The sequence below is a fragment of the Acromyrmex echinatior genome, chromosome 15 (genome assembly GCF_024713525.1).
Source record: "Acromyrmex echinatior isolate Ae372 chromosome 15, ASM2471352v2, whole genome shotgun sequence".
NCBI classification, from domain to species: Eukaryota; Metazoa; Arthropoda; class Insecta; order Hymenoptera; family Formicidae; genus Acromyrmex; species Acromyrmex echinatior.
The window spans coordinates 9408479-9434340 of NC_141866.1; the positions used below are offsets into that span (position 1 = coordinate 9408479).

General features: G+C 31.4%; 3 protein-coding genes across 11 annotated transcripts in view; 1 reads left to right on the forward strand and 2 right to left on the reverse strand.

Moving 5' to 3' along the window:
* Nucleotides 1-13621, forward strand: part of Arms (Ankyrin repeat-rich membrane spanning) — a 39875-nt gene extending 26254 nt beyond the window's left edge. For 4 of the 5 annotated variants that reach the window (XM_087413862.1, XM_087413861.1, XM_087413865.1 and 1 more), the window contains 20 exons: nucleotides 793-924; nucleotides 1221-1319; nucleotides 1437-1535; nucleotides 2235-2432; nucleotides 2509-2607; nucleotides 2941-3237; nucleotides 3575-3950; nucleotides 4077-4241; nucleotides 4470-4677; nucleotides 4752-5174; nucleotides 5250-5472; nucleotides 5550-5729; nucleotides 5826-6285; nucleotides 6368-6533; nucleotides 6852-7311; nucleotides 7393-7566; nucleotides 7641-7785; nucleotides 7861-7981; nucleotides 8224-8351; nucleotides 10058-13621. In XM_087413862.1, coding sequence (XP_087269988.1) covers nucleotides 793-924; nucleotides 1221-1319; nucleotides 1437-1535; nucleotides 2235-2432; nucleotides 2509-2607; nucleotides 2941-3237; nucleotides 3575-3950; nucleotides 4077-4241; nucleotides 4470-4677; nucleotides 4752-5174; nucleotides 5250-5472; nucleotides 5550-5729; nucleotides 5826-6285; nucleotides 6368-6533; nucleotides 6852-7311; nucleotides 7393-7566; nucleotides 7641-7785; nucleotides 7861-7981; nucleotides 8224-8351; nucleotides 10058-10809 — 4905 coding nt within the window. In that variant the 3' untranslated portion in view covers nucleotides 10810-13621. Of the gene's footprint in view, nucleotides 1-792; nucleotides 925-1220; nucleotides 1320-1436; nucleotides 1536-2234; nucleotides 2433-2508; nucleotides 2608-2940; nucleotides 3238-3574; nucleotides 3951-4076; nucleotides 4242-4469; nucleotides 4678-4751; nucleotides 5175-5249; nucleotides 5473-5549; nucleotides 5730-5825; nucleotides 6286-6367; nucleotides 6534-6851; nucleotides 7312-7392; nucleotides 7567-7640; nucleotides 7786-7860; nucleotides 7983-8223; nucleotides 8352-10057 lie in introns of all 5 variants that reach the window. The other variant, XM_011055350.2, reaches the window with a different exon arrangement.
* yrt (erythrocyte membrane protein band 4.1-like yurt) lies at nucleotides 13571-18343 on the reverse strand. Of its 4 annotated transcripts, none has more exons than XM_087413878.1 (8): nucleotides 18025-18306; nucleotides 17763-17949; nucleotides 17175-17322; nucleotides 16929-17105; nucleotides 15695-16330; nucleotides 14884-15317; nucleotides 14148-14576; nucleotides 13571-13736 (listed from the first exon to the last, which is right to left on the reverse strand). In XM_087413878.1, exons 2-8 carry the CDS (start codon nucleotides 17913-17915, stop codon nucleotides 13605-13607), a joined length of 2109 nt encoding a protein of 702 aa, XP_087270004.1. In that variant the 5' UTR covers nucleotides 17916-17949; nucleotides 18025-18306; the 3' UTR covers nucleotides 13571-13604. The 4 variants fall into 4 exon arrangements, with proteins under 4 accessions (XP_087270004.1, XP_011053640.1, XP_011053639.1 ...); XM_011055338.2 differs by having other exon boundaries at nucleotides 15695-16399; nucleotides 18029-18241; XM_011055337.2 differs by having other exon boundaries at nucleotides 15695-16399; nucleotides 18025-18241.
* An 841-nt stretch (nucleotides 18344-19184) lies between these two features.
* Nucleotides 19185-25728, reverse strand: LOC105145694 (putative cytochrome P450 12b2, mitochondrial). 2 transcript variants are annotated; one of them, XM_087413908.1, is made up of 9 exons: nucleotides 25490-25728; nucleotides 24472-24704; nucleotides 23270-23510; nucleotides 22867-23063; nucleotides 22510-22711; nucleotides 21946-22099; nucleotides 21276-21524; nucleotides 20418-20633; nucleotides 19185-19805 (listed from the first exon to the last, which is right to left on the reverse strand). In XM_087413908.1, exons 2-9 carry the CDS (start codon nucleotides 24677-24679, stop codon nucleotides 19698-19700), a joined length of 1575 nt encoding a protein of 524 aa, XP_087270034.1. In that variant the 5' UTR covers nucleotides 24680-24704; nucleotides 25490-25728; the 3' UTR covers nucleotides 19185-19697. The 2 variants fall into 2 exon arrangements, with proteins under 2 accessions (XP_087270034.1, XP_087270035.1); XM_087413909.1 differs by having other exon boundaries at nucleotides 24472-24738.
* Nucleotides 25729-25862: the final 134 nt, after the last annotated feature.

Consider the following 25862-nt stretch of genomic DNA (forward strand, 5'->3'; position numbering starts at 1 on the left):
TGGAGAACGTATGCTTTGCGTGCAGTTGCAAACTAAATTGAAACGATTACAGTTAATATATAACACGCAATTCTTTCACGCATACTCATTGCTGTCGTCATTAAAAATCATAAATCCAATATCGTTCGAGAACAGAGGAAAAACTCGGCTGGATAATACCGATCTCTGTTTTAACGCAGAATCGAAGCAAGAATGCAAAAATTTTTTTATTTTACTTTGAAGTTAAAACTGGATGCTATTTACAGGCGCGAGCTTTAAGGAAAAACCGAGAAGTATGAGTCAGAATTTCAGAAATCTTAGGAGGTATATTTTTTGATTTATTTGCTTGGATTAATACTTACGAGATTGCCTTCGGCGATTCAAATTGTCTTCGGTGCTTGCTCCGCATTCCGATAATTTGAAAGCTTACTTCTGTAACATGTTGTGGCTCAGCTGCACCATTTGCGTCGAAGCATAATATATTATTGAAAACTAAATTAAATAGAGGCATAGATGTACAAAATTTAGATAGTTTTGAGTGAAAAGAGGTTTGAAAGATGAAATTTAGATAAACCCAAAGAGATCCAAAAATTTTTTACATCTTTAAATTTTGTACTCGACAATTATGATATTTTTGAATAAAGGAATTGAATGGTGCAATTTGCTATATATTTCGTACATGTATATGTGTTTTTTCTGTGAACAGCGATTGGATTTACTTAATTTTTCTCGAGTTTTTCTAACGGATTTTTAATAACAGCAGAAAAATTGGACATCGAAATCTCACGATAATCATTCTTGATTTTTCTACAGACATTGCATCGGACTGACTCGATGGTATCGCTTTGTTACCGATCACTCGCGAGCTATATCTCAGATGATAATCTCGTCGGACTGCAGAGCTTCCTCGAAAATAAGCGAGTGCAGGTCGACGACAGAGATGAAGTAAGTGATCATAAATCGCTCGAAAAGATGTTCAAAGATCGTGTGCAATCAGAAATTCCAGAATATTAAATTATAATAACAGTCGACATAAATAAATGGTAAAAATCTCATTCTCATGGGAAGGAGTAGAAAATTTTGAAGGAGAAATAATAATCTAAGAATAATTTATAGATAGTCTCTGAGTTAATTAAATCATGAATAAAAAATTCATGACTACGTGAAAGAAAGTTCTTCCTGTATTCATTGTTATATTTAAGCTGTCGAACTCTCTTTGACAAATTATTCTTTTATAATAGAACGGTAGTACCGCCCTCATCCTTGCAGCAACTAAGGGAAAAATACACTTTGTCCGAGAACTCATCAATCATGGAGCGGACGTTAATGCTGAAGACGCGGTTAGTATTCGTTTGATTATATATATTAAATAAAAATTACATATATATAAATAACAGTATATTTAACATAATATATAAAAAAAAACAGTATATTTACATTTCTGTATAATTTCTTAGGATAATTGGACAGCGTTACTGTGTGCAGCGAAAGAAGGCTACACCGAAATTTGTCTCGAATTGCTCGAGCACGGCGCCAATTTGGAGCATCGAGACATGGTCAGAAGAAGTTGCATACTTACTAGACTGGCATAATGCCATTAATGAAAACTCATTATATTTGCACAAATTCTATCCTCTTTCGTTATGTTAAGAGTTTTATTGTCTCTTTTTCATCGAAATTATTTCCTTTAAAATACAGAGATATTCCAAAATTCACAACTCGAAATACTAGCAAGCAAATTCTTGAAAATTTAGTTAAAAAGTTATTTGTAAATTTTTATTTTATACAGTAATTTTTTAGATACACAGATTTAAATATGCCAATTACAGATTACGTTTAAACCTGACACGCGCGTTTTTATGGCACGCGCGTACAGTGAGTAGTATTAATGAGTGCATACTTCAACGGTGAGCTTATCGGGTGACCGTCTAAATAGTTTGTAATTGGCCATATTTAAACCCTTATTATCTCGGAAACAAATAACTTTTTTTACTTATTTTTTTAAAAACTTGCTACAGTATTTTGAGTCACGAATTTTGAAACACCCTATATTAAGATTTTTAATATATTATAGTATATATGCACATTATTATTTTTTAATAATATCCTCTATTTTTTTATTATTTAATATCACTATATACTTATGTTTTTTGTCGATCAATTTGTATTTTAGCTTTCAACAGAAAGATATAAATATCTTTGTTTAAAAAAATTAACATTGTAGATAAAAAATTGAAGGAGTTTTTTTATTGCAGGGTGGATGGACGGCACTCATGTGGGCGACATACAAGGGTAAGTCGGCGACGGTGACGATGCTGCTGGGGCGCGGAGCTGACGTCAACGCGCATGGAAATTTTCATATATCCTCGTTAGTATGGGCCGCTGGCAGGGGTTATACTGATATAGTCAAAGATCTCATTGCTCATGGGGCGAAGGTCAATGTCGGCGACAAGGTAATTGTCAGCGGATGTATTACAGATTTGATGGCCAATGCTTTACTCTTGGGATACTCATGCTTTATTTTTTCAGTATGGCACGACGGCACTTATATGGGCGTCGCGCAAGGGAAACATAGAAATTGTTGATAATCTTCTTAAAGCTGGGGCCAATGTCGATACAGCAGGCATGGTAAGATCGATAAATCATAAAAAAATAATACGGAAAAGTGATGAATTCCAAGTTGATGAAAAATAATACGATGAAATTATCGTGAATAGAAACGTTTTAATATATTAGGTGTTGGAATTAATTCGTAGCGTTTTACAAAGTATTTATAAGTTTTAAAAGTACTTTCATTAATGTATTTTTTAATGCTCATGTGAAATAAATAACATTCTTTCATTAAAAACGCTACGAATTAATTCCAACACCTAATAACAAGAAATATTTCAGAAACTTTTCTAATTTTAGATATCAAAATAATTTATGATATTTATGTTCTATTAACGCTTTTCTTTGTAGTATTCATGGACTGCTTTGGTTGTGGCAACCCTCGGTAATCACGTGGAGGTGGTATCGCTACTATTGGAGCACAAGCCCAACGTCAACGCTCTAGACAAAGATGGTTGTACCGCCCTAGCGATTGCCTGCCGTGAAGGTCATCACGAAATAGCGAATGCCCTTTTAAATGCCGGTGCTTACGTTAATATTCAGGATCGTACTGGTGATACGAATCTGATCCATGCGGTTAAAGGTGGCCATCGAGGCGTGGTGGAATCACTGCTGAAAAAATATGCGGACGTCGACATCGCTGGAAAGGTACGAATCAACTTATTTTTCCTCATACTCGCGTATCTTCCTCGAAGATCGACTTGGAAAAAATTATACTTTTCACCGTGCATTGCGGTTCCCAATTATTGATCATTTCGGTAAGCCGGATTGTTATGCATATCGAGAGTTCCACATGGTGAGATATGTCAAACTTGTTAAAGTAATCACTAGATTCAAGTGATGGGTACTTTAATAAGAAACAATCTTATGATAACGATCCGGTTTTGTGGTATCCTTAAGCCACTTCGAGCTAGGTTCGTGACACCCTCGCAATACTTTTGAATCGTCCCAATCGAACTAACGACCCCGTCCGTATATATTTTAGGATAAAAAAACCGCAACTTACATAGCAGTAGAAAAAGGCAATATAGCGATACTCAAATTATTACTAAACGCTAACCCAGATCTGGAAATTGCTACGAAAGACGGCGACACGCCTTTATTACGGGCGGTTAGGTCGCGTAACGCCGAAATCGTGCAATTACTTTTAGACAAGAAAGCCAAGGTCTCGGCTACGGACAAGAAGGGCGACACTGTATTACACATAGCGATGCGCGCGCGATCAAAAGCAATCGTTGAGATATTACTGAGGAATCCAAAGAATAGCCAGTTATTGTACCGTCCGAATAGACAAGGTGAAACCCCCTACAACATCGATGTCAATCATCCCAAGACGATGCTTGGTCAGATATTCGGTGCTCGTAAGTTAATCAGACGGATGCTATTATTCGTGTCACGTTATTATTGGTAACTTAATTCACGATATGTGGAAAACATACTTTTAATGTTTTAATTCATTTTATTAAAAAATGTGATAAACGTTACAGGGCGCTTAAATACTAATGAAGATAATGAAAACATGCTTGGTTACGATTTGTACAGCAGTGCACTAGCAGACATTCTCAGTGAACCATCGCTTTCTACACCAATAACTGTCGGGCTTTATGCTAAATGGGGCTCTGGGAAATCATTTTTACTGAACAAATTAAGAGGTATTATCAAATGAGTTGTTACAATGCTATTTAGTAATTTTACGGAATATCACAAAAATTATTTCTATGAACTGATAATTCTTTGATGAATTTGTAACAAAATCTTTTTTTAAAAAAATATTAAAAATTCAAAATTTAATTTTAAATGGAATATTACGTTATGGCAATTAAAACTTTTCGAGTATATACGTGAGCTTTATGAAAAAGTACTAACGATTATTATTTCAGAGGAAATGAAGAACTTTGCGCGACAATGGATCGATCCAGTATTCCAATTTTCTTCCTTACTCTTTTTAGTAGTAGCTCACGTATCCCTACTTGTGGGTATCACACTTGGCCTTGCCTTACAATCGTGGATTATTGGTCTATCGTCTGGAATAAGTTTACTAGTTGTCGTTTATATTTTTCTGATACTTGTCTGGTATGCCAATAAGAGGTAAGGAAAACAGCAAGGAGTGAAGTTCTATTTATTTCATATACAATGTCCTAATCGAAGATCTGTAATCATAGATACGATTGGTACTGGCCATATAATCTGACAGTAACGCTCACCACCAAGCTGAACGCTCTAAAATTGCTATTGCAAGTGATCTTTTGTCATCCACCAGGCAGCCAATGTCATGATGGCATAGCAGTGCAGCCGATAAAGTTTTACTTCACAGATCAAACCCGCGTGGGTACGACTGCTGCCGGTGAGAACGCGGTCGTGCAGATGGTTGGCTCGCTGTACGATTCTGTTGAGAATGACTACGGTTCTCTGTCTACCAGATTATACAGAGCATTTCGGCCAAAACCGGATAAATCGACCACTACGTGGAAATGGAGGCGTTTATGCTGCTTGCCTTACGTAGTCATATTTGAATTCTGCTTATGCAGCTTGCTTGTCGGTATTTCGATACTTACGGTGTACCTCGTAGATATTTCCAATAATAAGTGAGTAATTATATGTCGAATATAAGTATTCTCTCTTCGCTTTTATTTACTTATCTTATATTATTATGTGTTTAGATCTACAATAGAGCGAGTTACTGCTCACATTATCATGATATCGATCGCCTTGGTATTGGCCATAAGTATAATAGCAAATTTGTACACATGGAGTAGAACACTGCAGGCATTGGTTTTTTCACAGAGGAGACATCTTCAACGTAGTATATCAAAATTAGAGACTCTGAAGAGCGAAGGATTCATTCAGACTTTAAAAAGCGAAGTCAATTTAATGACAGAAATGGTAAATTACTCATCTATTGAGATAACGATTAAAACTTTGCTTGCAATAGTATAGCTTTTAATTATGATTTTAAATAGGTCAAGTGCTTGGATAGTTTTATGGCTCAACAAAGTAGACTAGTTGTAATAGTGGATGGTTTGGATAGTTGCGAACAGGATAAAGTTTTACTCGTTTTGGACGCTATACAGGCCTTATTTAGCGATAACGGATATCCCTTTGTCGTAATACTCGCAATTGATCCACATATTATATCTAAGGTAAGCAACTTTTAAAATAAAAATGTTAAAAAAATCATAATATCAATTTCGAGACGTTACTTTAATAATAATTATCGTCCGATACTGTGCGTGTAGGCAGTAGAAGTAAATAGCAGAAGGCTATTCTCGGAATCAAATATCGGTGGTCATGATTACTTGCGGAATATGGTACATTTGCCATTCTACTTACAAAATAGCGGTTTACGTAAAGTCAAGGTTGCGCAACAGACTGCTCAATACTACAAAAAGACGGCATGGACGGAGGCTGAGGAGAGTGTTAATTATACCGCGAGCAGCACCATGCATCATTCGGTATCGAGTAGAAGACTCAGTACGGAATCGGCTATAATGAATAGCAACGAAAAATTGAAACCTCAAACTAGAAAGGGCAGTAGAAAGATGCGATTGAGTGAATCGATCGCTAGCAGTATTGGCAGTAATTTGAATCGATTGGGCGGCGCGCAAGATCTCAATAAGATGCTGCTCACTGATGATTATTTTAGCGATGTGAATCCCCGCAGCATGAGGAGATTAATGAATGTCGTTTATGTTACCGGTAATGCATTAATGCATCACATAATATTACAATGTGAGTTTATCTTATACATATATATATATTATCTATCTTTCTTTTCCAGGACGATTACTTAAAGCATTCCAAATTGACTTCAACTGGTATCACTTAGCTAGTTGGATCAACATTACTGAGCAATGGCCTTTTAGGACATCTTGGCTCATTCTTCATTACGATTTGTATGAGGAAACTCTGGATGATAATATGTCACTCAAAAGTCTTTACGATAAGTATGTGAATCTTATATAATATGTAAAATTTTATATAATATCTTTTTCTTACATCGTTTTTGTGTATATATATATTAGGTGTTGGAATTAATTCGTAGCGTTTTACAAGTGATGGGAAGTACTTTCATTAATGTATTTTTTAATGCTCATGTGAAATAAATAACATTCTTTCATTAAAAACGCTACGAATTAATTCCAACACCTAATATATATATATATATGTATGTATGTATGTATGTGTGTGTATATATATATATATATATATATATATATATATATAATATATACTATATTATATATATTATATTATTTTATTAGGGTGCGACCGCAAATTCCAGTACTGAAAGAGGTACAACCACTTCTCGAGATAGATAGAGACGAACGCAAACTGGATGTTTTTCTCACTTTCCATCGATCCAGCTTACTCATTAGTGATATGAAAATATTCTTGCCTTTCACTATTAATCTAGATCCGTACATTAAAAAAAAAATAAAGGAGGAGCAACAAAGTATAGAGGAAGATATGAATCTATTTAATAAACAAAGTAATATTTGGCATGGTCATGGTGTTCCGTTTGATCAATGGGCTCCACAAAGAAACACGTCGACAAATCGACATGCGAAACTTGTCAAGCAATCGAGTTTGCAGGGATCCGTGCCACCGACGCCATCATGGGGTTATCAACCAAGCTTCGAATGGCAAGTTCCGCCAGCTTGGGTGCAAATGCCTTCCATGGAACCAATGACAAAACCGCTTTCCGTAACGACTACGTTACCGGTAAATTATAACATTGTAAATTAATTGTACGAATACTTGCTGTTGAAAAGATGTGACTTATTGCTTTATTTGTATTTGCAGTCCGAAATTCTAGAAATAAAACTGTCGTCCTTATCAGTGAACGGAGTATGTGATCTGATCGACAAAATTGAAAGTCTTAATTTGATACAAACACCGATATATAAGCAAGCCATCAAAGAAAACAATATTAATGGACGAGTTTTATTACACTGCGATTTGCAAGAACTGAAAAAAGTAATCTTTGGAATGTTACATCTTTATATTTCAAAAAGAAGTTTTTAAATACTAAATATATTTATATGTTTTAGGTATTTAAAATGACTTTTGGAGATTGGGAATTATTTCGCATGGTAATTGTATCACTACGTGAAATGGAACTCTCGTCATTCACATATGAGGAAGGTCCTCGAAGTGTTCGATTTACTGTAGGATCCGAACAAATTTTACGCAAAGGTATATTCGACATCTTTTTTTTATCTGTTCCTTTTTTTATTCAACCATTTTTTGAATCATTTTTATTCGTTATAGATCACGCCTTGCCAAATAATTCCATACGTGTGTCTGCTCACGTCGAAAAAGAGAAAGGAGCATCGAGAACGGATGGATCAACTCGCCGTGATCAAAATAAACAATCTATCATGGAAAAACAGGTATATAGGTATTATTAAATTACAAAATAATAATCCTAAATTTACAAATTGATATTATAATTGAAAACTTACAAAAAATTTTTTGTTTATTTACATTTGCACTTGGTATCAGTTTCAGGTAAGCTGTTGTACTTACTTTAAGAAATAAAAAAATCTTTATATTTAATTTTATTTATTTATATATGCAACAAGTAAAAAATACTATCTGTTGTGAACATGTTAAAATGCATATAATTGTATTGTTTCAGGTAACATTGGAGGAGCAAATGATTTGCGGAGCACTGCAGACCTTAAATGAAGAAGCTTGCGAAGATGTTTTAGATGTGCCATCGCCAGCGGTGGCTCCAACAACAGACTCACTTTCTTCAGGTGAGCCTACTCCCCTACCACTTACACTGCCTCTGGTAATAGTGCAAGAGCCACCGCAGCCTGACCAAAACAGTGACACCTCCGCCGAATACAGTGCTAACGTTTAGTCAAATCTGAAATAGGATGACTGTAGGATGATGTATATATATATATATATATATATATATATATATATATATATATCCGTCAAGTAATGAATGACAGTATAAATCGCTCACGTTGCGTATATCACAAAAGCAGAGATTTTTCCGGCGTGACTTCTATCGTGCAACGACTAGGCATCATTATCACTGCATTCAAGGACGGTGCTTGCCATTTTGTGATATTAAAAGAAAAAGAAAGATTCAAAGGACATACTTCATCCTATTTAGTTTTATTTATACATCTGTATGTCCGTAGAACATTACTTGACAGTATTAGCGACAAAAGATGTATATAGTCGCAATAGCACTCGACAAGCCAAATAAAATGGTTATATAAATATACTGTTACTGTAAGGCCATTTGTAACTTACAAAATGAAAGGCTATTCTCTGTAGAAACATGTACAAATTTTCTTAAAGTATTCATGTGCCAATGCGAGAAACCAATGATACATATCGCACGAAGAAAGAATAAAATGAAAGCCATTAAACGATTGTAATAGGACTATTGTATTGCGTATTTGTAGGACTAGTTTAATATGATGCTCATTTTATAAGCTACACTGTTAAAAATATATAAAATTTTTAAAATTATATTATTATATTAAATTTAATGTATTTATAACTGAAAAGTATATATTTGTGTACATGTATGTGACATTTAATAGTGCTTTTCATAATATCAATTTTATTAAATTTAATATACTTTCCAATATATCAAATATTTTATATTATAATATCAAATATTTTATATGGATTTGCAGTTACTTTATAACCACTACATGTTACATGAATTCATTTCGAAATTTCTAACAGTGTAGTTTAATGTCGATGTATAATGCCATATTGAATAAAAAAAGATTGCATTATTAAAAAAAATCTAGTCGGTAATACACGAGCATACTCTACTGCATTTGTAAGCATTATTATATAATATTTAAAAAAAATTTCAGAAGCACTACTCTCAAAGCTAATCGTTTGATGTTTTCTGTGAACAATTCATGTACAAAAGACTGTGATAACGCATTGTTGACAAAACAAATATCTCGTGTGAAAAATGTTTGTGCTAACCGAGGCGACGTATAACAATGTATTATATTTTTAAAACTGTTGTATGTAAAGTGATCGTTGGCGATAAAATTAAAAGTTGCGTCCTATTACTCCGGTCCACATTATTTCCTGTACTAAATGTACACTATGAATATTATTGCTAGATTATTAACTATGTTATGAACAGTATTATGTTATTACGAGAGCAAGTGGCAATAAAACTTTCTTGGAAACCATATCTGATATTACCTTCTTTGCGTCTAGAAGTCTTCAATTATTATTATCATGACCAAGCGTTTCGAAGAATGAAAATTGAAATAAGAGAATTATAAAAAAAATCGAAAAACGTATCTTTTTATCATAAATTTTTCCGATAACTTGATAAATTTCTATATAAAACCTTTGTAAGGAATAAATCTATTTTATGATTTGGAATTAAATGACTTCATAATGTATATTATAGTTAATTAGAACACAGTATGATAAGCAAATATTACATGGGCTTCTGTTTTAGGACCTGTCATTTCGGTACACGATACGGAGTATGTACTGCTTCAAGCCAGTCCGCTGTTTCACTGGGTACCAATTAATGACGAGCCAGGCAGTTCGGATGATAGTTCGCACGACTCTACCATGTTCCTTCAACGTACCAATTCTCAGCGTAGCATCACATCTCAACGAAGTACGAGGTCCGCCTGCTCGCATAAGACCCTAAAGAGAAGCGGCAGCAACATTAGCACTAGACCGTCCTCGCTATTTATTTCTCCGCCTTCGTCACCGAAACCTGCGATCAGATCGAAATCGACCGATGAGAGGTGTATGGGGAAAAATATATCCCAGAAGATCACACCATCGTCTGTGTCTATCAAGAGACGCTCGTCCTCGACGTTTAATGATGAACTAGTGATATCGGTGCCTACTTCCAGCCTGGAGAAGTTATCAAGGTTGAAGGACCGTTTAATTGGCACCGCACCAACGGCGGGATCACCGGCAACCGGTGGTGAGAGCGATGATGAGTCTACGCCACTAGTCTCTGAAATGTCCACGCCAACACATTCCCAATCAGACAGCGTGTTCAAACATGACTGCAGTGCAGAGAATAGCAGTTCGCCATCGTCGAACAGGAGTCTACCGCGGGATGGAGAACGTCGAATAGACCTGGATTACTCTGATACCGTGAGTCTTGTGATACGCGAGTCCTCGAACGCTCAATCGCAGTCTCGGCATAACACCAAGACGCGGAACGACACAGAGACGCCTGTCTGACATCTGTCGTCTTCTATACATGATAACACGCGATAACTCGGCGCATTGTATGTTTGATTGATACCAATGTGATAAAGATGACTGGCATCTGTTGAGCATCTGTAATTCTATTTTGATGATAAGCATCGAGATAAGATATCTCTTATGTAAATATGAATGTTGGGACGAGCAAATTTTTTATAGCTAGAATGTTGAACGTGTTCATCTGCTTAGTATTTTGGAGAACGAACGATGCCTTTTTGCGCAAGTCGTGCAATAATCCTTAATTTAGCGAAACGATCTCAAGATATACGATGCCGATGCGACCATTCCATGTAAATATTAATCAATGCATTTACGAATGCAGATATTTATTGACATTTTCTTTTTTATACTGAATTAGTACTGAAATGTGTTGAAATATGGGAAATGAGGAATATTTCCTGATGTACAGTATATACCAAAGTACCTTGTTCCCAGTAATCAATTTGAGTCAATTCATAATGTCAGTGCAAATATAGGTGACTTAAAGAATAAATATTGAAAAGAGTATTTTAAAGAAGAGATAATTTAAACGACCAGTACACGATTATTGATTAGACTACATATCTAGTATAATTTATAGAATTCTATCCATAATATAATCAAACAAAAAATGCAGAATGTCTCAAAAAAATAACTTATACAAATTTTTACTTATGTATTATTTTATATTTATTTCCAAAGTAAAAAGTTTTTATAATGAATTTTATTAGAATATTGCAACATGAACACTTGTTCGCCGCTTTAATACTTCTTTATTAATTTTGGTATATTTATTCTTTATCGAATTACGATGTATTACTAGATAATCACAGAGAAATGTAAAGAATGTGTTAATGATACATTTGTTTTATTAATGGCAAAAATTGCAATTACATAACATTAAATATTTAGGACACTTTAGGACGGAATACATCAGGGTATTGATCATTCATTACAATATATTGTAAACATGTATATACATATACATATATATATATATATATATATATATATATATATATATATATGATTGTATAGATATATTAATTTGAAAATAGTGTATATATATACACACACACACACACACACACACACACGTCATTCATTTCTTTTGACATTAAATATAATAAAATATATTCGATCAAATACAATACATTGCAATAATATTAAATACTGTATACAATACATTTAGACTTACAGAAATGTAGTACATAAAATTGAACCAATTAAGGAGGACGAATGCTCTCTACATTATAACTATTATAACAGACATTTACATGCCAATTAAATACAAGGATAGTCCCGCTTGTAATTAAATGCATTATTTGCAATAAGTATTACGTAAAAGAGAGAGTGGCATATCACGTCAAAGCGGTAGCTATGTCCTTGTTATATCAGATAATAGAATGTTACAATCATACAGGTTTAAATTAAAAAACCGGAACATCCTCTATACATATATATAAAATAATGACATAGCGTGATGATATATCTATTTATTCTACTTTAATGCGTATCAAAATTATGGCATAAAGAAAAGAAAATATACGAAACAAAAAAGGAACAAAAAAATTACAAAAAATCTCAGGCTAATAATAAGACATATATATGTGTATATATATATATATATATATATATATATATATATATATATATACTCTGTTATAAATATACATAAAAATTCGATTTCATAGTTTCGTAGGCATGGAATAAACATGAATATCTTTATAGCTGCATTGAGGCACAAGTTGTGCTTTACCTAAGACTGGCGATGATTCGCGTATTAATTTTTTTATTCGTCTATCGATTATTGTCTCTTTCATTTATTATGATACATAAATATATTATCGACAAATCTTACAAAGAATAGATAGAATCAACATCATTAGTTGACGTCATTAATTATACCAAATCTAAAATTTTTTATCGACAATAGTGTTCTCAAAAGTTTTGATCAAATCTACTTATATAGCACAATTATTTATGTAATTTATATGATATTATAACGGGAATGTAATACTTATATTTTTAATCAGTCACAGCGAATATGATTTTTTCGCTTCTAATATTCGCATAATTACATGTTTGTCCATCGCACGTTAAATTCGAAGGCACAATGGTTACTAATATAAAAATGCTATCTTATAAATGCATAGACTTAATATTTAGACACGAGCAATACATATTGCCTCACGTAGGTTTGTTCGTTTTAGCTGCACTCCATAATTAAAACGAAATGAAGTACATTTATTCTTTGCAAATAGAAAGAAAACATAAAATTGCAAAAAACAAACGTAAAAAGTGTTTAACGCGAATAAACCTTGCATACATACCTTAATAATACATGTTGGCAGATTATAAGGTCACTTGTTTTATCAACACATAATCTTAAGATAAATGCATTGTATAATTAAGGAATGTTCGTGATGCTATAAACAGAAAGCTTACCTCATTATGCAAATTCTTAGTCGGCATAAAACTGCTCTACTAATAGACATAAAAATATTCCAGTAGTAACTTAAGTAATGCCTTCCCAAAATGGTACTCTGCTTTTTATATTTAAGTAACAACTTAAAACCCTTTCATAACTTTTTAACATGTAGTTTTTTACATGCTAAATTTTAATTGTCACGATTGTCATGACAAACATTACTTTGTAAAGCAAGTAAAAAAAGAAAGCTATAGGCAGTCCGAGGAAGACCAAAGTAAATATATAGTCGTACGTTGGTGCTACTTTCTCACGCGTTGTATATCGATATTATTTTTTTTCTTTGTAATATTTAATAAATATTTTATAACTGTGTGGTAATTACCGTCTTTCTCGTGATTACTGTATGCTTAGTTGGTGTTTGATCAGGTGCTGGGCTTTGCGACGGATCCGCTACTAACCAAGGACTAATGTCTGACGCCGCTTGACTCTCATCCTGCAAAATACGTCTTTTAATGCCTTACTCTGAATTAATTTGTCTGGATTGGTAATAATAATTACTTTTAAAAACTATCATTGTATAGAATATTAATAATCGTGGTCATTTATATTAACTATCTTTAATGACCAAATTTTAATAGTCCAACAAATTATGAACTCTAAGAATATTCAATATTTTACTATTCACATACACACAAAGACAACTTGCACGTGGGATACAAAGCAAATTCTTACGCTTTCACCAATACGTCCACTTACTCTTACAAAATAAAATCTTACTTTCTTTTTACGCTACGATTAGCGCTAAATGATAAATTTCTAAGACTTATTCTAAAAGTAAGTTTTTCATTCTTGGTGAAATCAGGACGTAATAGACGAGACTGCAAGCGTTAAAAATGTAACTGACCTTGTGTGTAAGTGTCGTAGTGGTCGTTTGTATCTCCTCAGTTTTAACAACCCGTGCTCCGGCTTTTTCTGTATCCGTCTCGACTTTTTTCTCTGTTGTAACCGGTTGTAAATCTTTGAAGGGATTGAGAATACCCAAGAATGGGTTCGAGTCTATGAACGGATTGGTGTTCTTTTTTTTGTCGTCTTCTGGTTTTGCTTCCTCTTCGGAAGCTTCGGGCGTATTAGACGTATCGATGCTATCATTAGTGAACGGATTGAAAGGATTTTGCGATTGTTGGTTCGATATTTTCGGGCTTAACGATGTAGTCTTTTGCTCGATCTGTCCCCAACTGTCCAACGAAAAATGCGTTACAGTAACAGCATCGTCCATAGAAGGATTTACTGCTGTTGTCGCTCCGCTCACAGAGAGAGTCAATTTATCACCACCCTATTTGATGAAGAAAGCAAGAAAGCAAACACATTATGGCTGGCGTCTAGCATAAAGCAGACATAATAAATAATATAAACATAAACCGCAACGGAATAATAATCTTGACAAAATTATTACTTAATAAGTTATATTAAGGCAAAAATACCTTAAATTTAAAAAGGTGTAAAATATAAAAAGAATATAATTAATGTACACAATTAAAAATACGATCAATATACACAAAAGACATACAATATAAACGATTCAAGCAGGACAAAAACTATAAAAATAGAGAAAATTGTAAATGAAAATTAACGATGCTTACCACGGAAACGATAGTTGCCGCATCCGAGTGTTGATTTTTCTTTGCAATCACTCCAGAGCTTTCTGTGGACGTGATGGAGACCAAATTCGAGTTTTTCCCCTGCTCAAGAGTAGCCTTCAGTATGTTACACTTTAGAGATTCCGGCGGAATTGGTGTTCGAGGGGGTAACGATGACGTTCCACCCACTTGATTATTAGGCACTAGCTGTACTTGATTGGTGATAGTTTCAACTGCCAGACTGGTCTTCATAGGTTCTGACTCTTTCTCGCTATTGCTGACCGTCGTCTGGTTCCTGGCCTCTAGTGGTTGTTGATCTTTGGCGAGAGATTTCAACAGAGAATCTACCAAAGGCGATGACGTACCCTGAATACTCGAGGAGTTCGAAGATTTTGTACTGGATCGATTCGATTGACGTTGCAAGGGTTCTTCGTCGGCTGAAAATATAATATAAAAAATAATAAAAAACATAATATATAAATGATATTCGAAATATTACAGATTAAAAAATCAGAGAAATAATTCTTAATAGTTTAAATGATCTTTTTTTACGTCAAAGTTTAATTATAAATATTTTCCTTATCAAAATCTAAAATATTTAAAAAATATCTCAATAAAAGAATATTTTTTAAAAATATTCTCAAAATATAATTTAGTTCAAATAAACTGAAATATAATATTTTATCATCTATTCGCATTTTTAAGCAGCTTACGAAAATTTCTTTTTTTTAATAATAAAGTTTAATAATAAAGTGTTAAGTTTCGAAATATGAGATTGCCATCATTATGTTAATTCAAATGTATTTCAGCTCACCTGGAGGTGGAGAAGGTTGCGGCTGTTCTACCTGTTGTTGCTGACGCTGCCTTTCGCGAAGAACGTGACTTTGTCGTCGCGCATATCTTTGACTCGGTCGTCGCTCGAATTGCACAGTGCGACGCGCCCGATTCAACTGCGTCGTCTGAAATTCCGTTTTGCCGCTGTAACGAAAACGCGAACCCATACGGAAAAAGTTTTGACGGCCGCTAGTTCCCTTGACCGGTGCGCGTAGACGGAAAAAAGCATGATGTTCCACCGCGCACTTCCATAAATGCTTGCAGGCTTTTTCATTCACCAATCTAAACACGAAAGTATGCTCCTGCTCGCCTCTGCCTTCATCGTCCTCTTCTACGACCACCAGCGTCAGCTTTTTTTTCTTGAAGTCCAAACGACCGATCTTTGGCCAGAAGAACAAGCCTATCTTTTGCGTGCCTTCAAAAACCAGGATGCCGGTTGGAGTCAAGCCCAGAGAATACTCGCAGGCGTCTTTACCAAGAACAATGTGCATGTCGACACCATACATATCTAGCCATTTAGCCTTGCTAAGATATGCGGATTCTGCTTGGGCCGGGCTGAGACCAGAACATTTGATGTATTCTTCCAGAATCTCCAATTCCATCTGTTCCGTTTGGCCTGGTACAAAGCGGAATTCCGATACAGTCGCAGCACTGTGCATAGCAGAATCGTAATCTCCTAATTCAGCTAAAAATTCCATTTTTTTATTGTACAATCATTTGTCACATGATGACAGCTACAATTTTATTATAGTTTAATTTTATTAATAGTAACAAAAATTAATAAAAATATTTTTTGAATAAATCAATATAATAATAATTAGAGACAACATAGGATGTCGGTGTGAAATTTAATTTAGAAAGATTTCAAACAATACGCAAACGTTTCGATTCAATTTCGGATCTTTATCAATGCTCGTGATTAAATTAGTCAGCTAAGTCATAGTGTTGTGACAACAATGTCATTGCATTTCCTGGCACAATGATCGTCGTTGTCACGACATTACAATTTAACTGACTAATTTAATTAATCACGAGCATTGATAAAGATTCAAAATTGGATCGAAATATTTGCATTTATTATTTGAAATCTTTTTGAATAAATTAAATTTCACATCCTGCTGACATCCTGTATTGGCTCTAATAGGCATTATTATTGTATTGATTTATGTCAATTGAACCATAAAAAACTTATTTTAATTCTTGAATAAACTTACATTGAAGAGCTAGAGCAGCTAACTGAACTGCAACTTGATGAGGACAGTGAAGTTTGCCTTCCAGAACATCTTGCTTCAACTGCAAGAAGAACTGGTACCGTGTCAGCTCCTCACGCAACGTGTTTGGTTCCGAAGAATAGAATTTTACTTTTAATCTGAGCGTGTACGGAGGGCCAACTAGATAAAAAATTATATAAGTTTATGTTCTTTTGCTTTTAAAAAAATTTTTTTTAAATACACACATACTTTTAACTTGTTTCTTGATAGGTTTTGTTGGATCTAGCCAGTGTTGGACATTATTGCTGTCTGTATATTGAAGTCCAAAATAATCCTTTTCAATTAAATCGAGACTATAAAATACTTGCTCATATAAGTCACTAGCCAATGCTTTTTTCTGCAAAAGAAGATTAACAATTATAAAACAACATAAGTACATATATATATATATATATATATATATATATATAGAGAGAGAGAGAGAGAGAGAGAGAGAGAGAGAGAGAGATGGAATTTACAGGATGGAGCATGAAATGTGTTGCATAATTTGCTTTATATATAACAATTTATTTTTAATAAAATGATAGAATTAACATACAATTAATTATAAAATCTGGAAATTTTATAATTAAATGTGTTAAATGATTTGGCATTTAGTGCATCACTGTATGTAAAAGCATGTTCTAGTTTTTAGTCTGATTGATATGGTATAGGTATGGACAATAGATCCTTTTAATCTCATGTTTTTTTCTTTATATTCATGATGTTTATGTGAAGATACAAAAAACATTAGAAGAGCCTATGACAATTAAGAGTAAGATAGAAAAAAAAACTTGCCGACAACTCTATGGGCAGATCCGTGCCATCCAACAGTACCACCCTGCATTGCACAACATTTTTGTTGCTGGGTAATCTCTGATTCTTGATCTGCGACGAAGCGGTTTGACCGCTGACACCACGCGCCCTCCGTCGTGACAGGAACCTCAGCATCCTGGATCCTCGTCAAATCGAGATGTCCATCGACCTACAGATAAGACACGCAATCTGCTCACTCTCCTTCTCTTCGTCGTCGCGATTACCACTCTTTAATGATAACCACCTACTAAATTTGTGAAGATTCCAACTCTGAAATCTCACGGCGTCTGCAACAATTCACATCAACCAGCACCACGTTCTCATATTCTACACCTATACGAAGATTACGTAGCGGCCGCGCCGCACAACAATAGCACACATATATCTAGTATCTACACCCGCATCCCCCCTCCCCCTTCTCACTCATGAGCGCGCATACGCCCGACGGCGGAAAACACCGGACGATGCTTCTTCCTGATGAGTTTCGGAACGAACATTACGAATGCATAGAGGTGTCAAAGAGGCGCGAAAGAGGGGTCCTTCGTAAGAAATTTAAACAATTGCGTGCTGTGTAATACACGAAATCGTTTAAATTTTCAAAATTTATAGTATTGTTACTCATTAAATTGCTATCAGAAATGTACTCATAAATAAATGTTAGTTGTATACTTCTAATTGTAAGCATATACTTTATTAGTGTAAGTACTTTAATAAGTATTGAAATTGAATTTACTGATAGATTAAAGCGTATTTTTTCATATATTATTAAAATAGTTCTGTGGAATTATAAATTATTGTGTAAGATTAAAGTATCTATATGCAATGATTTGATAGAAAGAATAACTTCATGAGAGCTAAAACGTTACATTTTTTATTTCAGTTTTGTCGAGATACTAAACATTATTAGTGTGTAATGTAATAGTATTTAAACTGGCTATTATATTGTAGGTATTCTAATTATAGTATAAGTATACATAAAAAAATAAACATTTGAAAAATGATATTAATGTATAATAATTATAGGAAATTAATATATAATAGTTATAGGAAATTAATATAAACATAAATAATTGTAATTTTTTTTATATGAATATTTATTTTTCAAAATGTAAAAACATCCACTTGTTGATACAAAATATTTAGTAACATTTACATCTTTTTTATTTATTTTAGCATTGTAATAAGCATCTATAATAAAATATATTATCGTCAATGTATAATTCATATCTCTATCTTGTCAAAATAATTAAGAATTATATTGATATTAATTACAATATAAAAGTATAAAATATTATTTATATATATATATATATATATATATATATATATATACATATATATACATATATATATATATATTAATATGTGTGTATACTACACATATATAATACATATATACTGTCTTATAATATATTTTCATATATAGGGTGTCTATTGTCTAATAAATATACATAATACATACTTTTTATAAACAAATAAAGTGAATAATTAGAAAAATTCTGTACTGTTTTCAATTTGCAATGATTAATGAGAAATTTATAAATAAATATTTGCGAATCAACATACATTTACACCCTTTAACGAACAATGTATAACATTGTCTCTTCTCGCTGAATCTCACAAATATTCATTTCATTCGCAGATCTTTATTATTAATTTTCATTTCTCATTAATTATTAGTAAATCACAAAGTTAGAGATACAGAACTTTTAAAAGATGTAATTATATATATAGATACACAATAATATAATATAAATTACCCTATATAACATGTTCATAATATGTTATACATGTATGTTATGTATGTATAAGTATATTATATACTACATATTTTTTTAATTTTATTGGAAAAAATATCGTTAGTGCCATTCGGTATTGACAAAACAGTGGTCGAGTTATAGAAATATTTGAGATATTCTACAAATCGATGAGTTTGAGTCGCAACGGTGATTTCACCGTATTTACAATTTGGCTCTCATGTTCGAGTGGTCCATAATGCCATTCAATCCGGAAATTTCGTATGACCTATATATAAAACAAACATACTTTTATACATTATGTTCTTTCCAATTTACAATGTATGACAAAAATAATTTGAAGAATATAATATTTTCGCGATTGTTCCGCATGAGAATTATTTCGAAAATTAATGAAATTAATTTAAAAATATACAGCTCGATTCGTATTGACAGCTACGATTCCTATTGACAAAATGATTATTAAATTTTGTACAAAAAATTGTGTTAACAAATTAAACGTTTAGCTAATTGTTAGAATGAATATTATAAAATTAATACTTCAAAGAAAATATGAGGAAATATCACAGAGAGAGAGAGAGAGAGAGAGAGAGAGAACGAGAGATAAAAAATAAAAAAAGGAAATCGAAAAAATAAAAATAATTACATCTGTTTATATATATAAACAGATGTAATTATTTCTACCTTAAATTACATACATGTGTAATATAAAGTAAGATATGGAGATATACTTTCGAATTCTTAATTTGTGGATGTAGCAACCAAACGGAGTTGGAGAAATTTGTTTTTAATCTTTTGAGAATTCATAATCATTAAGATGCTATGTGATTTAGAAATTATTAATAGTTAGAAATTATTAAAAAAATAAAAGTTTACAAACTTTCAAGAGTAATATCTCGAGCTCCATCTCAGCGAATCTTTGTCCAATACAAGCGCGAACACCATAACCGAAAGGCATATATGCATAGGTATGCGTACTCCTATATAATAAAAATTCGGGACTATTCCGTATCCATCTTTCGGGAATATACTCCATAGGACGTGCAAAATACTTAGAATCCATCGAAAGCACTGCGTGACAAGCCATCACATTTGCCTGACGATATGAAAAAAGAAATCATGAAGAATGCAATCTTATTTCATAACGTAAAATTTCATTTATAATGTTTTATGAAATAGAGAATTATAAAATAAAATTTAAAATGAGAAACTATTTGATTATGAACTAATTATAAGCTTCAAAAGATTAATAGATAACTTATATTTCCAACAAAGAACAAATATAGATCCAATATCAAACAATTAACTATAGAAAAAAACTTTCAGAGTTTGTTAATGTATTCAATAGTCAATTGCTTGACACAATATTTATGTTTGCAAATAATATTTTATGTTTGCTTACTGAAGCATTTAAATCTTATTTTTCATTTAATTTAAAGGAAAATTTTTAATAGAAATTTAATGGAACGAATATTTAAAGTTTAGATATCAATAATGAGAACAATTGATATTGAATTAAATTTGACAAAAAAATCGATTTAAAATTTTGTAAAAATAATTAAAATTCTCTAAAGTTATTTATCATATTACAATGACATTGCTAAACTTTTTAACCAATTCTTTTTCCAATGCACATTTTTATTTTTTTAATACTATAAAAAATATTTTAATATTAGGATTAATAAAATATTAATACGTCTTAAGTTGATTTAGATAAATACTAGAAAAAACGACGTACTCCTTTTGGTATCAAGTATCCTCCTAAACAAACATCTTTCGGCATATTTCTTAGAATGCCATTAGTGATGGGAAACAGCCGCATACATTCTTTAATACAACCCCTTACATATGGTATCTTTTCCAAAAGATCATGTGTAATGAGTGTTGTTTTGTCAGGTAACACAGACATTACTTCTTTTCGCAATTTGTCCTGTTTTTCCTTATTACTTGCGATATAGTATAGCAAAGCGCCAGCCGCATTGGTTGTCTATATAAAAATGTTATTTATCTTTAATTATATTTTACTAATTCTATTATTTTTATTACAGGTTTCTTAATTCTATATTATATCTATTGTAAATTTATAAGCACACAGATCATGCATTATATTCCGTTTGTATATATAAATATATATATATATATATATTTATTTATTTGAATTGTTCTAAGCAATATGTATATATATATATATATATATATATATATATATATATATATACATATTGCTTAGAACAATTGTTGAAAAATTTGTGATTATTATTATGTATCATATTATTATTATTTGCCGGAATATTATTATGTATTGAAAGATCAATTTCATTTATAAAAAGTATGATTACACAATAATGCTATTAAGATCGTTCCTAATAATTCACAAATCAAAATTGGATTAAAATCTATACGTTTACCGTATCACTGCTCATCAATATATCCAAAGCCATTACAAGGGCTACTTGTTTATCGATACACAAAAGTTTTTCCAATATACTATAATCTCTATTCGTGTTGTCTTCTAACTTCGAAATATTGTTCTTAGCATATTCGATATATTTCGCGGAAATTCTAAAAAAAATAATAATATTAATTATATTATAAAAATAAATGATAGGCGGAACAATGCTAATTATGATAAGTTGTACAATGAAGTTTTGAAATTAATTCTCGATATATATATATATATATATATATATATATATATATATGTGTGTGTGTGTATATGTATAAGTTATGTGTAAGCAAAATACAAAAACAGAAATAAAAGATAGTAGAAATAAAATATTAGTTTACATTCTAACAATAAAAAAATAGGACATGGGCCATTTTTTAATTCACAGTTATTCATTATACGAAAATATTGAAGAATAAAGATATGTATGAAGATAAAAATGATTAAAAGTAATAAATTCGCAAGATTTTTGCAAATATAATACATTCTCTAATATAGTGTAACTAATATAAATTTCGATACTTACTCATTAATTTGATCTAATGCTTGGAACAGCTTTTGATAATTCCATGTATGGTTTATTTTTAATAGAGATGGTACATTTTCTATACGATACGTAAGATTGAACATTTCCTTTACGCAATTAATCATTATTTGTGGTTCCGAATCCACGGCAAGATTAGACTTTAAGCACCCCATTCGGTAATTCAATGCGATTAAACACATTGCTGTAAAATATACATAGAAAATAAGTTATTAATTATGATGACGTGAATTTAATATATAAACAAAATTTGTATTATTTTTTCAATGTTTTGCTTTTAAAGAGAATTATTAAAACATGGACGGTATAAATATCTCGCATTCATATACACATACTTACTTTCTACACTCCACTTGTATAACTCATTCATAAAGTCATCTGGCAATTCCAATGTTTTAGGATCTCGCAATGTCGACATTTTATCCACGAACTCACTAGTTATAGCGTGAATTTGTGTGGTGTGCGTTTTCACTGTATTTGGCCGCATCATGTGCGGACTGACTTTCGATCGAAAATCCTTCCATGATTCTCCCTGACTAAAAGCAGAAAAGTCATTTTTATTAACAGAAAAAAAATTGTATGTAACTCATAAGCTGACATCAGACAGTTTACTAGAAGATATTAGCAGAAAAAAGAAATAAAGAAAGAAGTATTTAGAAATAGAGATTTTGTTCGGTATGGATGAATTAAAAGCATGTATAGAAGTTTGATTACTTATATTCTTTTCAATGGTATTACTGACCTTGTTGTGAGACCATATTGTCCCTTGTAAATGTCTTTTCTGTTTTTGCGATAATTGTGTAAGGGCTCTAAGGCAATTCGTATTGGAATTTTGCCTTGCAGCTGATACATACTTTTACATAATTCTGGACAGAATAGGAAGATACTTGGTTGTTTCTTTAGACCGTCAAATTTAACGATATTGCCGTACTTATCATGCAGCATTCGCATAAGTGTCAGAGTATTCACATTATAGTATTCACCTGTATAATATATATAAATAATTTTGATTTATACGAATGAGTAAAATCAAGAAATAAGAAAACATATTTAAATGCTGAATACATTTGCTTCAAGATAAGATAACAGATCTAACAATAAGATTATATTAAATATGTCTTCTATTAAAAATAATTAAATATTAAAAAGTTTTAGATAAATTAAGAATTAATATACAAATTGGAAAATATAAATGAATAATAATATATGGACATATAATAACATATTCTATTTTTATTTTTATTTCAATATATTATAGATATATATATATATATATAATATATATACATATATATATATACATATATAATATATATAATATATTCTGATATATATATATATATATATATATATATATATATATATATATCAGAATATTAAAAAGTTTAATAAATAAAAAGGATATATAAATAACATAAATAAACGGAGTTTTATTCGATCAAAGCAAATCTTAATGCCTAATAATATTTCTTTGTAAATTTATATATTCAAGACAGATAATCAGGTATAAACTGGAAAATGTATATAAATTCACGCAGAAATATTATTAGGTATTTAAATCCACTATGATCAAATAAGGTTTCTTTTTAAAAGTTTACATATAATAAATAATAAAAAATTTAAATATGTAAACTAACTCGAATCTATTTATTATCTGTTATGATTTTGTCATTATTTATCTAAGTCATTATGCGATTGAAGGGCATATTAAAGTAGAAACAATATACAATGATAAAAATAAAATATCGTATTGATGCTTAGCATTGTATATTTAATTTTTATATTGGCATATTAATTAATAACTAATCTGAAGATTCTTATTTATTACATTATATATTCGAAATTGCATATCAGTCAATCTTGCTTCAATTTTAGATACGAATTTGAATTTGAATAACAACGATTAATGATTTCATTATAATAGGCATCAATAAAATAACTCACCTATGTAAGGCAGAAATCTGAATAAATTGCCAATCAAAGGTAATGCTTTTGGACCAGGAATATCCTCGGTCGGTCGTACGTGTTGCAAATTATTGCTCATGTCCACTATTTTATTATATCCTGTCGGATAATTTCTGATCGATCTTATGCGAGATTGCATTTTTAATGGCAAACACATTTCGCGAATAAAAACTCTGGTCCGCGTCATATTTAATCGGATTTCTTTTGATTTTCTACAACATATCAATATCTACTTGTTCGATAACACTGAAAGTTTTATCATTGGTTCATTATGATTAAAGCCCGGTCCCACCAATATAAGACTAACTTTAATCTCAGTTTAATTTGCTGTTTACTTTTTCTAATTCTCATAATCAGAAAAAGATAAGAAGTAAATTGAAGCGAGATAAAAATTAATCTAAGTATAGCGTTGGCATTTTTATGGCAATATAATGTACATATCATTCAAGAAATGTATATTTGGGATATCTGTTTAAATTAACAGAAAAACCACAAATTTGAGACACAAATAATTATTAAATATCATTTCTGTTACATATTGTTATATGCATTACGCTTTTAATAAACGAAGGAATAAGATTTATATTTTGTTTCTGTATAAATATTAAAACATTAAAACATAAAAATTTCGTACTCAATTTTTTTTATCCCATATATGGAAATTTTTTTATTTTCAATAAAATAAAAGATAATTACGATATATATTACTAAATTTTACATGATTTATATTAATATATATTGATGCTAATAATGTGGAAAAACAATTTTAATTGAATATTTACTTAAAATGATATTCTTTCACAAACTGTTCAATTCTAAATAAGCACACATAGTATTGTAAATTTATGAGATAATTTTTATCAAAGTAATATACAAATGATATTAATAATAAAATATTATATAAGCATAAATTCGTAATATCATTCTTTAGAAAATTGTTGCATGTGCTCAGATTTAACAATCAATTCATGGAATATTCTAGAAAAGAAATACGTACCGTACTGGAGTATAAAATTATCTGCTCACTTGTACCGTACGTAGTGATAATGCACTATCAGAATTAAGAGCATGTATCTAACACTCGATGTAATACTATGTCAAAGAATTTAAAAATACGAAAAATTAAAAGAAATAGAATAATTTTAGTATATCTTTCAATTTTTTTTTTACAGATTTAATGATCGACAAACTTCCGATCGACAGTCTTCCAATCGACAAACGTTCTTTTCGATATTGAGATAACTTGCTCATTGCGTACGAAACAAAAGTCAAATTATATCTGAGGATTTGTTCTTGACCTTAATGATTTTAATACCCGGTTCTTAACAATGTCTCAAATATCACAATAAATTCGTAAACATTTAATAGGT